Source organism: Euwallacea fornicatus, chromosome 16 (assembly GCF_040115645.1).
Source record: "Euwallacea fornicatus isolate EFF26 chromosome 16, ASM4011564v1, whole genome shotgun sequence".
Lineage (NCBI taxonomy): Eukaryota > Metazoa > Arthropoda > Insecta > Coleoptera > Curculionidae > Euwallacea > Euwallacea fornicatus.
The window spans coordinates 3,219,250-3,234,454 of record NC_089556.1 but is presented as its reverse complement, the minus strand read 5'-3'; the positions used below and the strand labels follow the sequence as shown (position 1 = coordinate 3,234,454).

Sequence of the window (15,205 nt, the reverse complement as noted above, 5' to 3'; positions counted from 1 at the left end):
ACGTGGTTTTCCACTCGTACAATTCGAACAAATTTTATTTCCATATGGCAGCCCTAAAGGCACGGCACGTGCAAGAGGACTGTCCAAACGGCCACGTTTATTCCATGAATCCGATGAGAAACTTCACTTACTAGGCACCGGGACACGTGAAATCTCCGATTGAGCTCATCTTTGGATTGTATAAACTAAGCCGTTTGGGTGGTGACCGTTTATTTTTATACAGAGTTTTCAACATGATCATTCATTTAACGTCCAAGCTGTGGCCCTCAATACAAAATAACTTTTTTATACACTCTTTTATTCACACCATTTCATTGAGAATATTTTCACTGGAAATTGATTCTCAAAAAATGAACGCGAACGCCTTTTTGATCGTTTTAAAGCTGTCTGCTTGGTGGTGCTTCCAAAGAGTCTGTAGGTATCGTTGAAGTGTCGTGGTTGGGTGTTTCCTATTTTTTGCAGGCATTTCCTCGATGATTTCACATTCCTCAATTTTCAGTTCAAGCTTTCTCGGCTCTTAATTCGAGAGTCTTTTATATATTACCTTCTCTGGTTTGTAACATCAAAACGCGCACGGGATTGCTGCATTCGCGTGTGGGAAAGTATTACTTTCCGCACTCGTTGGGAAAAAAGTTATTACAGTACTCGGTGTGGAAAAAGTATGTCAGGACGTGAGAGTGATAAAGCAGTTCGTTGTTCCCGCCGATTCAAATGTGGTTGACAAGGAGTGAAGCGGCGAATTATGCGACTGGACGAGTGCGACGATGAGCATTATGAGTCGTGTATTTTATTCTGTATTTTTTTCTATTGTGCTCTAAATTTGTATTAAATAATAAATCAATATATAAATGAATTTATCTGTCAAATTTAGAGAGGTGCGTGTACTTGACAAATGCCGGCAAAGGCTATTTCATGTGGAAGTCAAATCCGATATATTTCCTATCGCATAAATGTGGTCTCTAATAAAGTATTGATGTCAAAACATGGCAATATTGCTTGTTCCCGTAGCTATTAAGTTGGAAATATATAATGTTTCCTTTGACGGTTTGTATAGCCAACTCTAAAGAGCAAAATGCATAAACGGTAACGAAATAAGTTTCATTTCCAGGCGGTTTTAACGACAAAATAGTACGGTAAAGCTGTCATTGTAATCGTTAAATGGAAACAAAACTTTTTAGAATTTGGACAAATAGAGGCTTTCAGAGTCCAAATTGTGGAATGGAAAGGATCAATTTCGCATCTAGTTACATAATAAAATCCAGTACCTTCATTTCACACTTTTATGAACATGCTGGATGGATTTTTAGTATGTGTTACTAGTTTTCGAGTTGTTTTTCAAAGTAGCATAGAAAACTGCACATTTTTAATGCACTTTGCTCTGAATTTGTCCACACCAAATGTCATGTGGCATTGAGCTTTATCAATGCAGAAGATACAAGCGCATTGTTCTCGAAGTATCTCGAAAACCGTCATAGATAACGAAAAAGCTACAGACAAAAAAGCTTGTGCTAAGCGGCCAGGGGCGTAGCACAAAAGAAATTGGGATGGCAAAGGGCGTCTGACCCGCGAACAAGTTCGACCTTGTAAGTGATTCATAAAATATTTCTTAAAATTGGAGAATCCCAGATTTACTACCCACAGTTTTTTCTTTATTATTTCTGAATGTACGGAATTGGCTATTATTTCTGAATGCGTAAAATAATGAAAATTTTACGACTCCATAAAGGTGCAGTAAACTTGCTCGAAAAAGTTGTTGAACTGGAATTTCATTCAACTGCGTAGGGCTGTTCCAGTTTTCCCTTCCATTTAACCATATTTCATTCCCGAGAGTTCCAACCTGCATATTCATTAGGTTGTTATTACGATTATATGTATTCATTAGGAATATTTAGGATTTCTCTGTCTGTTGATTTTGCGTTTAAACACGATTCATCAATAATTAAAAAAACGATCGTTAAAGTAAATTTTCAAAGATTAATTGAAATTTTTCTTTTACAAACACCCTTCAAATACTTAAATTTTCCGTGGAAACTTGAAACATAGCTATAATCAATTATTTAAGTTCAAAAAGTTTTGCGAAGAATATTTAAATAATGTATCATGGGAATGTCCTAAAACGGTGTTCCTGTCCGTGTTCGGTGTTAAAGGACTAATTGCGATGGGTTTGGTGCAAACTCGAGGGTTTACACGTTCCTCGAAGAAAATACAAATTTACAAATACTCCAGTTGGGATTAGAATGCATTTGGTCATTTGAAAAATATACGTATATCTGGATAACATGATAATTAAAGTTTGTTTAGTATGCTGCTCAATATATGCTTTAAAATCCTTCTTCATGGACAGAGTGGAGAAATATGAGAGTGTTTGGTAGGCTCACTCTTCTCTCTTCCTATAATATACCGGATTAGCACAGGGTCAATATGAAGAAGCTCCTTTATATTTTATGAGAAAATTTTCTTATAAATATATTTTTTAATTTAATCGTTTCCATGATACAGGGTCGCTCTTTGAGTCGGACGGTTTTTGGGGGGCGTCTACAAATTGCCGAATTAACTTTGAAGGCGTTTTGCTTTTATTCACTCCAAATCACTGTTTCAGCCTTAGATGGTTAAATTCTTTTGTTGAGCTCATTTCTCATAGGTTAACCATGCGAGTGTTGCCCTGAAATTTCTGGAGAAACTTGGATATGAATATGAAAATATTTTTGTTAAGTTGTCCCAAGCTTTGAGTTTTGAAAATGATATGAAAAACCTGCTGTTTCCTAAAATTGGTCACCCTGTATTCCTGAAACAAAGCCATTCCAGTTCTAGATATGTTTAAAGGGATTTTTTCCTATCTTGACTCAAGGGATATCGCCGTACATGCTTCTATCTGAGTCGTCTTCCTTTTTGTGGACATATTATTTCTTGATAGCCTATCCATCTCCTTCTGTTTGTGTTAAATCCCGGATTTCTTGCCGCGATTTACAGTAATAAAATTGAATGGCTGCTCCTAAAATCAGCAATAAATTCACCTTTATCTTGATTAATATTAAAATCAGGAATTTTTCCATTTCCTTCGAGTTCAAAACTACCGTAATTCTTTATCATGCAAGAAAGCATTGGTCGTTAAAAACTCTATTATTTAGCCGGTTGGAAATAAAAACTGCATAATTTTTCCCTTCTGTTTGCAAACGAGAAAAGGAAAAATTGTAACATCCAATTTATAGCCATCAAAACCGGTTTATTAAGCGATTCCATCAATTTAAAAGCTCGTTTTTAATACAGAAGCTTTATTCACTTCTTCAGACGTCATGCCGGTGTAGAAGCTTAATTCGGTCTACACGAAAAACGTTTAATTAAATAATCAAATTAGATACTAAAAGTTTTTCCAGTATAATTCGCGTTATTCCCTTGTTCTTAATTGAACCTTGCCGAAGGGAGAGATATAAAAAATTGTCTCATTTATTAGCATCACTCTCGCTTACAAGTTACATCCATTAGCTTTATAGCTTTAAAATTAGGCCTTTTACGTAACAATGGGGAAACTTCAAGCAAAAACTCACGCTCATGGCATCTACTCAGGTCGCCAATTTAATTATCTCGGAAATAAGTCAAAGATATTACGGAAATATCGATGAAAGTTTGGCGACGTTACATGGTTGTTGGGACTTTGATGGATTATTTTCCGATCTTCGGAAAGGAAATTATATCGGAAACGACTTCATTGTATCGAAAACTGGATTTTGTTCAAATCAGGTTTTTGCTAAATTAGCCGGAAATTTAATAAACCTACCCTTTGTTCGGAAAATCCAAGTTGTTTTATTTTTTATTATTTTTTATGACGTTATTTACTTATTTATTGGAAGGGAACTTTTGGATTCTCTCGGCTTTGAATATAATACATGGAAATCAGTTCTTTCACCCTAATACCTACGTAATGTATGGCCGAATTTTATAAGGCACGCTCGAATATATTAGAGGCTTATGTTGTGTTTTGGAGCGCAACATATGGGCTACACAAAGTAGAATTTGCATACGTAACTGCCCCACATCCAGATCACACGTAATTCATTTAATAAAATTTTTATTTTAAAAAATCCTTAAAAATAATAAAAGAGATTTTCAACATTGCTAAGTTTTTAAAATTTTCAAAAATGTTCAAACATTGTTAAATAAAAAAAATAAAAGTGACCAAAAAACCTGACCCTAATTTTCAAAAAAATACACTACTTGAACGTTGAAAAATTGGCGTGATTTAAACTTAAATAAAATTCAAAATCAACGCATTTTTCTACGAGCGACTAAATTTTAAAAAATTGACAAAATTTAACCTAATTAGTAAGAAACTTGATTATCGAAAAAGAGAGCTTTCTGAGGTTTCTGATGCTGCAAAGTACGGGGAACGCTTTCTGGAATTTAAAACGCCGTGAGAAAATTTTGGTTTGCAGATCTAGATAGTTTTTGAGTGCTCACAAGGAAACAATTTTAATGAAAATCTAATATTCTTTCTGAGGCATTTGAGCGGTCGTTTTGAACGACAACCAACAGTTCATAAGGAAATATACACTGACTTTCAAAAAACCGCAACACCAAGAAGAACGCATTGTCTGTATTTGAAATTTTGGTATGATTTTAGACTTGTAAAGAGAAAAAAATGATAAAAATTTCAAGTTCGTATTTTAATGCGATATGAAGTTTTTCTTTACTTTTTTTATCTGTGACGATCGTTCTTTTCGCAAATTTTTTTACAGGCGGATAACAATAAAGTTATTATTGTTAATATAATATTAAATGTGTGGTAGTGCAAAATGCCTCGTTTACGCCAAAATGCAGTTTATCGGCAGTTAACTCCCTTTGAAAGGGGAAGAATTGTTGGTACGCATGAGGCAGGTTTACCTTTCCGCGAAATTGCACGTAGATTGGATCGAAACGCATCAACAGTGCTAAGAGCTTGGAGAGATTGGTCTAACGAAGGGTCAGTAAATCGTCATCGTGGTAGTGGCCGTCCAAGAATGACGAACCGATGCGAAGACCGGCGACTTCGTCGTTCAGCGACAGGCGCCCCGTTTGAAACAATTCCGTCTCTTGGTGCTAACTGGGTAGCCACCCTAAATCGAAGGGGCTCCCTTAGTACGATGTATCGCAGAATTCGAAATTTTGGACTAAATTCATATCATCCAATGCGTCGGCTTCCATTATCACGAAACCACAGGGTGGCCCGACTGAAGTGGTGTCGTCTGAGAGTGCAATGGGTGGATGAGTAGAGAAGAATCGTGTTCAGTGATGAGAACCGATTTTGTTTATGGCGATCTGATTGACGGTTACGTGTTAGAAGGCGCAGAGGAGAGCGATTAAATTTGGACTTTTTGGAAAGGCGTCATTCTGGTTTAACACCAGGTGTCATGGTTTGGGGTGCCATCCAGTATGGTAGTCGGTCTCCTCTTGTTTTCATTTATGATAGATTAAACGCTCAGAGGTACATTAATAGTGTCTTAGAACCGGTTCTTGTACCATACATGCACGACCATCCTGGAAGCACATTTCAACAGGATAATGTGCGACCACATGTAGCCAACGGTACTTTGAGGTATTTGGAAGCTGAAAATTTGGATACTTTGCCTTGGCCAGCTCGGTCTCCAGATTTGTCCCCAATAGAGCATGTATGGGATATATTGGGTCGGAGACTTCAACGTTTAGCTCGCCCTCCAGAGGCCATAGATGAACTCCGCGAGCAGATGCAGATTGCCTGGGATACAATACCACAGGAAGATATTGACAATTTAATTTTAAGCATGCCACGTCCCTACAGGAATGTATTAATTTAAGAGGAGATACCACCCATTATTAAATTATTATTAAATTTTTTCACTTATTCACAATAATTTTCTTTTGATATTTTGATCGTTTTTATCTATTACTCGACCCAACGTAATGCCAGAATTTCAAACGTGTTCGATGTGTTCTTCTTGGTGTTGCGGTTTTTTTGAAAGTCAATGTATGAACTTCGAATAAAACGAGGCTCCCTTTGCAGAACTGCATTTCGCTGGTAGAAAGGGATGGCGCCCAAAGAATTAATTAAAAAACAATGCGTCCTTAAAATCGGTTGAAATCCCATAAATATTCGTACCTTTCATGACCCTATTGCTCAATTCTCCGCTATAATGCATTATTAATGGAACAGATGGTCCATGAATACAATATAGCTCGGACTCAGTATCCCATGATATCGGGCCATTTACCAATAGAAGGGCCCGTAAATATTCATTTAAAGTGCCATTCTTATGCATCACATGAGGTTGAAGATGAAACATTCAGTGGAAAGGGTTATATTTTGACAACACGTAATGTAATGGTCCGTAGGTAATATCTGGGTAAGAACCGCAGCTATAATTTGGTTGTTGGGATTAAATAGGACAACGTGGCAAGTTTAGGAATAAGATAAATTGGTCTGTAATGTAAAGTTATGTTTCATTTGTTGTTGGACAAAAAGATTCTAGTTCAAAAAAGAAGGGAAACTTTAAGTGAAAATGCTTGGATTTCGCTCCTTACTGTTTTTCTCGTTCCGCTTCTAGGCACAAGTAAAATTAAATGGGTTTTTAGGGTAGGTCTAACTTCCAATACGAAAGTGTACTCTGTATTTGAAACATAAATTCTGAAATTTCTCTTGAAGCAATTATAACTTTTAATTAGCATTACCTGAAGGCCTACCACTCCAAAGGCTCAATTAAAAATACTGGCAAGTAAAATTCCTTTTAAGCTATAAAGTCGTAACACCTTAAGACCCGCAGCTTTGGCTTGCAAATACTCTATTACCAGAAGCAAATATTAAAGGACTCACTCTATGTGACTAGATTTAAAGTCAAATATTACGTAACGAGATAACTTGCTTTGAATTGGAATATTGGAATTGCAAACTTTATAGGGCCGATGTCTGTGTGGATATGTGACTAGGGTCCTTGCGAAGATTCTTTCGTATAATATGCATATTTTCTTATTAGAATGCGGAGCTTTGAAATTCCCATAATGATATCTTTTGGCATAAAAAGTAAATAAAATCTGATAAACTGGGTTGGTTCGGAAAGAATGAGAGAAGTAATTTGGGGACCAATTTGAATTTAAATTGAAAATTGTGTAATAATATAAACTTACATTAAATCTTTTGAGAAGGAAGCGTGGTTGGTGGAGGGGTTGCCAAGTTCAGCTTCATGCGGTTCGGAAAGGTTCTTTTTTTTTTTCAATGAAAATTTAGAATGTTTGAAGTAAGCCGAGTCGAGAACACTTTTTAATACACTGACTTTCAAAAAAACCGCAACACCAAGAAGAACACATCGAACACGTTTGAAATTCTGGCATTACGTTGGGTCGAGTAATAGATAAAAACGATCAAAATATCAAAAGAAAATTATTGTGAATAAGTGAAAAAATTTAATAATAATTTAATAATGGGTGGTATCTCCTCTTAAATTAATACATTCCTGTAGGGACGTGGCATGCTTAAAATTAAATTGTCAATATCTTCCTGTGGTATTGTATCCCAGGCAATCTGCATCTGCTCGCGGAGTTCATCTATGGCCTCTGGAGGGCGAGCTAAACGTTGAAGTCTCCGACCCAATATATCCCATACATGCTCTATTGGGGACAAATCTGGAGACCGAGCTGGCCAAGGCAAAGTATCCAAATTTTCAGCTTCCAAATACCTCAAAGTACCGTTGGCTACATGTGGTCGCACGTTATCCTGTTGAAATGTGCTTCCAGGATGGTCGTGCATGTATGGTACAAGAACCGGTTCTAAGACACTATTAATGTACCTCTGAGCGTTTAATCTATCATAAATGAAAACAAGAGGAGACCGACTACCATACTGGATGGCACCCCAAACCATGACACCTGGTGTTAAACCAGAATGACGCCTTTCCAAAAAGTCCAAATTTAATCGCTCTCCTCTGCGCCTTCTAACACGTAACCGTCAATCAGATCGCCATAAACAAAATCGGTTCTCATCACTGAACACGATTCTTCTCTACTCATCCACCCATTGCACTCTCAGACGACACCACTTCAGTCGGGCCACCCTGTGGTTTCGTGATAATGGAAGCCGACGCATTGGATGATATGAATTTAGTCCAAAATTTCGAATTCTGCGATACATCGTACTAAGGGAGCCCCTTCGATTTAGGGTGGCTACCCAGTTAGCACCAAGAGACGGAATTGTTTCAAACGGGGCGCCTGTCGCTGAACGACGAAGTCGCCGGTCTTCGCATCGGTTCGTCATTCTTGGACGGCCACTACCACGATGACGATTTACTGACCCTTCGTTAGACCAATCTCTCCAAGCTCTTAGCACTGTTGATGCGTTTCGATCCAATCTACGTGCAATTTCGCGGAAAGGTAAACCTGCCTCATGCGTACCAACAATTCTTCCCCTTTCAAAGGGAGTTAACTGCCGATAAACTGCATTTTGGCGTAAACGAGGCATTTTGCACTACCACACATTTAATATTATATTAACAATAATAACTTTATTGTTATCCGCCTGTAAAAAAATTTGCGAAAAGAACGATCGTCACAGATAAAAAAAGTAAAGAAAAACTTCATATCGCATTAAAATACGAACTTGAAATTTTTATCATTTTTTTCTCTTTACAAGTCTAAAATCATACCAAAATTTCAAATACAGACAATGCGTTCTTCTTGGTGTTGCGGTTTTTTGAAAGTCAGTGTATTTATTCGCTAGATAAATGATTAATCGCTTTAACATTTCTAGGAGAAATTCCAGATCATGTTTGCTGCAGCAATAATTCAGGTATAGAATGATCTTCACACATAAAATCGATTTCATTCGAACGATTTCTGTGCAACTATACGCCTGTATAATATTCAATATCTCTGCTTCCATATGAAACAAGAAAAATGCATGTGTTGCGCTTAAATATGGTCCCAATTCTCACATTCATGGCAATATGAAGTTCGCCAAGAAATATAATATTTTCCGCCCCTGAATATGGTAGGAAATACGTTTTTATTTTTGATGAGCTCCTTAAAATGAATTTTTAAAGTTGTTGCCGTTGCAAAAACACAGTTGCATGCGTAGGGATAATGTGGGTACATGTAAACGCCGAGAGGTATTTGCGTAAGTTCACGAGAACACTATGTATATAGTGAGCGAACCAGGCCAAGAAGTAAATTATTAGGGAAATAATAAAATTATCATGGCAATTGTAAGCTAAAACTTGATACAACTGGTCCAGCAAAAACGAATAATTTATCGTGGCTATATCAGTTCGGAAATAAGCTCATTAGGTTTGAATTAACCTAAACTCATCTGACCTCGTTCGTAATGATGTGATTAGTTCTCTTCGATTTATTGCACATTTTTCGTTGAGGATTTATTGGAAGGAAATACATGCAATAATACATCTAAGCGTTCACTAACTTTAGACCATCGTTGCGACAGAATTTATTTTCGTGTTTTGCCCATCAATCTGTCTATATTCAGACAATAAAGAATATCGATGTGAAAAAATCTATTTTATCGTTTTCGAAGTCTCTGTATTTATAACGTTTGCCTCCCTAAAATCTTATTTCTTTCTGTATCTTTATCAAATCTGGCTTTCTGGCATTATCTGACAACCTCTGCTTTTCCCGTTCCCAAATCCCCCAGTCTTTCTACTTTCACGTTTTTGTCTTGTTCTTATTTATATCAGCACATTTGTCCTTGTCTCTTACGTCTCGTTTTTTGAGATTTTAGCTTTGTGCTCTTCAAAAGTTTTCCTATGACTTTTTATGTCTCTTTCTTCTACGCCATTTAAAATGTCTCTCGCTCGCTGCCGTGCTTTGCCAATTTTACTTTCGTGAAATTTATATTATATATTTCTTATTACATTTTTTTTATCTCTTGATTTATCCTTCCTAACTACTTCGTTCAACTACTCTGTCTTATCAGATTCAAAATTTATCCGTTTTTAATACTCAAACCTCTATCAAATCCATGTTATTCCCTTCGAAATGCCCGTTCTTCTGACTCTCACGTCTTTTTCAGATGACTGATCACATTTAAATTGCTTTCTTATGAGCACTAAGACAATTTTTAGACGTTCAAAAACCAAATCTAACTGACGTGCGAAATTGAGTTAGAGATCTTCCGGCGGAGTTCCCCGCGATGCGATTTGGCGGGTGATGACGCTCAAAGCTTTCAAAACTTTGTTTTACCTATAAGTTCTCCATTGGCACAATTCGACAGATCCAGAAACACGGCCGCATAAATAAATGCAAATCCACTTTACATTGCTAAATTGAAATTTGTCCTAAATGCCACGTTCGAGTGGCTTATGCATATGTTAGTAGTCACATTCACGTTTATAGCATAACACGTTTCCAGAGAAGACAAATCTAAAACGATTTAAAATGCGGTGGAAAATATGAAACTACGTGTCAGAAATATTAGTCTGAAATATTTCTGTAGATACGCTTTCTTGCCGTTTAGTATAACTAAAAGCTACGTGTCAAGTCAGCGAGACGTGGACAACTTAAATTAACTTCCAGATTAATGCTAGTTTCTGAACTGCCACCTAAACAAAAACTTTTTGGACAATATTGACCAACCCTCGCGCGAAAGTTGGATAAAAGCGAGTCAATTTAGATTTTGTGGGCCGTTCTTTGGATGAACTCTCCTGTCTTTGAGACTCTGGAACAATAAGATGAAAGTCCGTAATGAAAGAGAGACAGTATTTTTGATGTTTAATTTCTGAGGAACAACTCAATATAAAGCGTAAGTTTTTGATTAAATTTCGGCAACAAGTTGAGCATATTTTTGCAATTCTAATTAGAGTTATTCGTCACTGTTCGTTTATCAAGAAACTCTTTAGAAGGTCATTTAGACGGATGAAGGGCGAGAGTTTTCAAATGCGATCATCGACTATATTGGCAAGCGCCAATTCCAGTAAATTGTTAATAAGCTTTACACCAGGCAAAAATCAATTTTCTGCCTCATGTCCCCCACCCATGTTGGTCTAAAATTATCTACAATTTTCTATTCATTAGTTGTATTGAAAGAAGCATTTTATGAATCAGATACAACGTCTTTATGACACCTGTGTAGAATTTTTTGCTTGTGAGCATTAACAAAAATTTTGTCACGATAAAAACTTTTGTCAGAACTTATCACTATTGGTACAATTGTTACCTAATAGTGGAGCAGCTGATTGTTGGTGTAAAACAGCTAGTGAATAAAATGCTTCAATTTATAACATTACTTTTTATTTAGCCTCTCATATAGAAATAGAAAATATCATTTTCAACGGGAGACAAAATATTCTTTTATTAGTTTTAGTGCTTTTTGTACCATATCTGGTTAATAGTTCCAGGTCCTCGAATGAGCCATGCAATATTGACAATCAACGAGGTTTATTGTGATGTGAAACCATAAATTTTTATTGAGAATTCTCGATTTATAGTTTTTGTTTGTTTTCAATTTCAGATGCTGCCCCCCACCTAAAGAAATCACAATGCACATCAACAACGTCTCAGACCCTAGTTTCACTGTCACCCCCTCAGAAGATCCTCCGTTCCAATTCAACGAAAACTCCAACGAAATATGCGATATCCTCCCTTCTGACTACCCCACAAAGGACCCAATTTTTTCGACAATTGTCTACTCTATATATGTGACAATTTTCATTGTCGCATTGTTGGGAAATGTCTTCGTGTGTTACATAGTGCTACAATCACCAAGAATGCGTACAGTGACCAACTACTTTATAATGAATTTAGCTGTGGGAGATATTTTGATAACAGTGCTTTGTGTGCCCTTCACTTCGGTTACTATAATGTTACAGTATTGGCCCTTCGGAGCTTTTATGTGTCCTTTTGTGAGTTACGTGGGTACTTTGAGTGTACTTGTTAGTGCTTACACCCTGGTAAGTGTGTGTGTGTGTGTTCAAAAATAGGAAAAAATGTTGAGATCTTTCTCTGCTCGTTTTGTGGGAAGTACTGGAGGTGAAATCTACTGAGATGATCGCAGCGAGTTCCACCACTTCCTAACGATTTTTTCCTTTCTTGTGTCACTTTTTTAAATATGGAGGCCAAGAATTTTGGTTTGTTACGTTGTGTAATTTGAATGACCTGCATATAGCAGTCTTGCATAGACCGGAAAATAAACCACCTGTAATAAATCCTATTCAAGTTCTCGGAAACAATTCAACTCTAAAAGCTACTGAAACTATATACCTAAATTTCTACATTTTTAACTCTGAAGCCTGTCAGTTTAGTTTCGTGATTTTCCGTCGTTTGAATGGCCTATACCCAGTTAATACACACGAGAAATAAAAGCATAGTTGAATAACTTTCTGAAAGTTCTGGGAAATAATTTCAAGTTGTTATCACAAAAGAAGAAACTTATTGTAAGACTGAAAAATCTCTTAAATTTTTAATATTGTTTAAGTCGCAAATCCGTGTAAGTTCTGACGTAAAGTTGCATGTCAATACCGCAGGGAAAACTATCCATGCAGACTTTACAACTCCCAAACCAATAAATATGGAGGTGCTGCTTTCCGTTGTTTAAATCACGACTCACCGAACCTGAGTATGCAGAATCAAAAACTATTTTTAATATATTTATGCCTTCAGGTGGCCATTAGTATAGACAAATGGATGCTCATAATGTATCCTCTCAAACCAAGGATATCAAAGAGGTCTGCCACCTATATTATAGCTGTAGTCTGGATCTTTGCTGGCATCACAGTAGTTCCCTCAGGAGTGTTTACCAATATCCAGCAACCGAATAACGGGTCTGTTTATAAAAGATGCGACAAGTAAGTAATTTTTTTTCTCAGAAATGTCTCTTCTGAAATTGGGTTTAATGGAAGTAAAGCTTGCCTTAAGTCCACCGCACTTTCGAAAACCTAATTTCACAGTCTGTAAAGTATTGAGTTCGGTCCAATGGAAAAGGGATTATTCACGGATCCCGGTAGCCTCTATTTAAAGAGAGAGCCGGGAGAAATTTTAAATGTACTTTTTGGGCGCTTCGAAGGGCTGATCAGTAGATTATAATCCTCCATATCAGTCTAAAGCAAATTAACATTAAAGTTTACCTCGAAATTGTATCGATGTAGAGCATGTCCCAAGGCACAATATGACGTGCAACATTTCCGAGGAAATTTCATAAAATGTCTCAAGATATATCACATCCTCTAAACGATCAATGTACATTCTTCTGGGAAATTGATTCGATTTGTGTGCCCTGAAGCGAGTGGTTTATTAACGAATAAAGATAATGTAGTACGTGGAGGATGATACTTTTAGGGATGGAATATGCCACAGCGTCAGTGCAGAATTCTTAGATACAAATATTATATGGGGTAACCCCAGATCATCCCGAACCCTCTTTTAAATTTAGCGAAGGTTTATGTGAGGCATAAATGAGAAGTGCTCAGGAATATAACCAAATCCACTAAACTTTTTATTGTCATGTCTCTCATTTACGTAACTACTTAGAGTAGTAAGGAAAATGGGCAATGTGTGATGTATGAACATAAAACTTCTTTTTAATGCCCCAAGCTAGGCCTCTGCAAAAAAATGTTCACTTACGAGTTTTTTTAATGCGAGACTGCAATTATAAATTTCAGGATACATGAAAATGTTATTACCCTTTGGCGTCTTTCTCGTAAAGGAATGTGAGATAAGAGAAGTGAAGCAAGCGTGGAAAGCATATTCAATGAACTTGTCAATGCTACAATAGTCTCTGGAATTCCGCCCTCAAATGAACCCGATAATACCTAAAACGCAAAATCCATGAATAAGACACTTAGGGCTTGAAATAAATGGTTTTCAATCAGGAATAAGTAATAGAACTGATAATTAATTCAAAGCTTTATTGTAATTTCATCGAAGCGCAATATTAGCCGCTCAGCATTAATAATTTTTCGTAACAGATGTCTGTTGTTTTCCACGCAAGCGTACAAACGATATTAACTTCTTGAGGCACATTGACAAAAGTTGCCTTAGGAATTGCACGACACTCAGTAATAACTCGCTGTCTTAATTTTTTAATTGTTTCTGGTTGGGTTTTGAACGCCACAGATTTTAAGTGCCCCCACAAAAAAAAAATCCAATTGAGCGAGATCGGGAGACTTAGGGGGCCATTCCATCGCTGCTCTCCTTCCAACTCATCTTCCGGAATAACTGTTATCTAACCATTGCCTAACGGCTAAACCTAAATGTATTCAAGTCTCTTGCAATCTTAGTAAATTTCGTCCAGTTGTTTTTCGTAATTTTCTTCTTGTTGGTCCCTTGGTTCATGGTTCATCGATGTTCCAATAACATTTTCTAAAAGATCACGGTAGATTCCACCATACAAATTACCGCCAACAAAGGTCCTGTGACAGCACTACTAAAGATCTCAGCCTAAACATTCAATTTTTGTGGATATTGAGTGCTTCATTCTCTGGTAACATGGGGATTTGAGTCATCCCAGATTGTGTCTATTGCGAGTACCATTCAAGTAAAACGTGCACTCATCACTGAAACAAACGTCTAGCAGTGGACGGGGCTGGTTGGTAATCAAAAATTGCATCACCTCGCAATATTCAATTCGTCATTCTGGATGATCTTCCTTCAATTCCTGAAGAAGTTGAATTTCCTATGAATGAAATTTGTGAAACTTGAGGACTTCTTGGATCGATGCTGTTGATATTCCGGTTAAAGTAGATGCTTGGCGGGTAGGCAATGATGGAATTTTTCGATTCGACGAGATGGAACTCCGATTTGAATAACCTCATCTAATATCTCAGGTTCGTCCCTTGTCTTATTGACCGCAGAACGCGTTTCTTCAAATTTCTGCATTTATTTTCTAACGTGGGAAGGATTAATGTTCGTTCCAGGATATCGCTGGCGAAATATTTCTGTTGTTCGTAAAAGGTAACATTCCTCAGCATAATAAGTAAAAAACGATTTCAACCCTTTCCACAATTGAATAAATCACGTTTTGATTGAAAATTTGCGTGAAGAAACACGAAGTGAAACTCAGATAGTAAACTGGATTCGATGATTCACCGGATAGAAAAACATTTAAAAGCACCAATAAAAGAAAAATACCTCATTTTTCCATTTCCCATTATTACTAATGGTTTGGTAAGAATGTGCGTCGAGAACGTGACTGTCGTTTGTAAGGAAAATAACGAACACCCATTATAAAAAATGATTAATGTTAATCGGCATATTCCATCCT

At 36.8% G+C, this 15,205-nt stretch overlaps 1 protein-coding gene across 2 annotated transcripts in view; it reads left to right on the top strand.

Moving 5' to 3' along the window:
- Nucleotides 1-15,205, top strand: part of LOC136343972 (RYamide receptor-like) — a 49,983-nt gene that overhangs the window by 3,151 nt on the left and 31,627 nt on the right. For both annotated transcript variants that reach the window (XM_066290994.1, XM_066290993.1), the window contains exons 2-3: nucleotides 11,459-11,897; nucleotides 12,607-12,791. In XM_066290994.1, coding sequence (XP_066147091.1) covers nucleotides 11,487-11,897; nucleotides 12,607-12,791 — 596 coding nt within the window. In that variant the 5' untranslated portion in view covers nucleotides 11,459-11,486. The remainder of the gene's footprint in view (nucleotides 1-11,458; nucleotides 11,898-12,606; nucleotides 12,792-15,205) is intronic.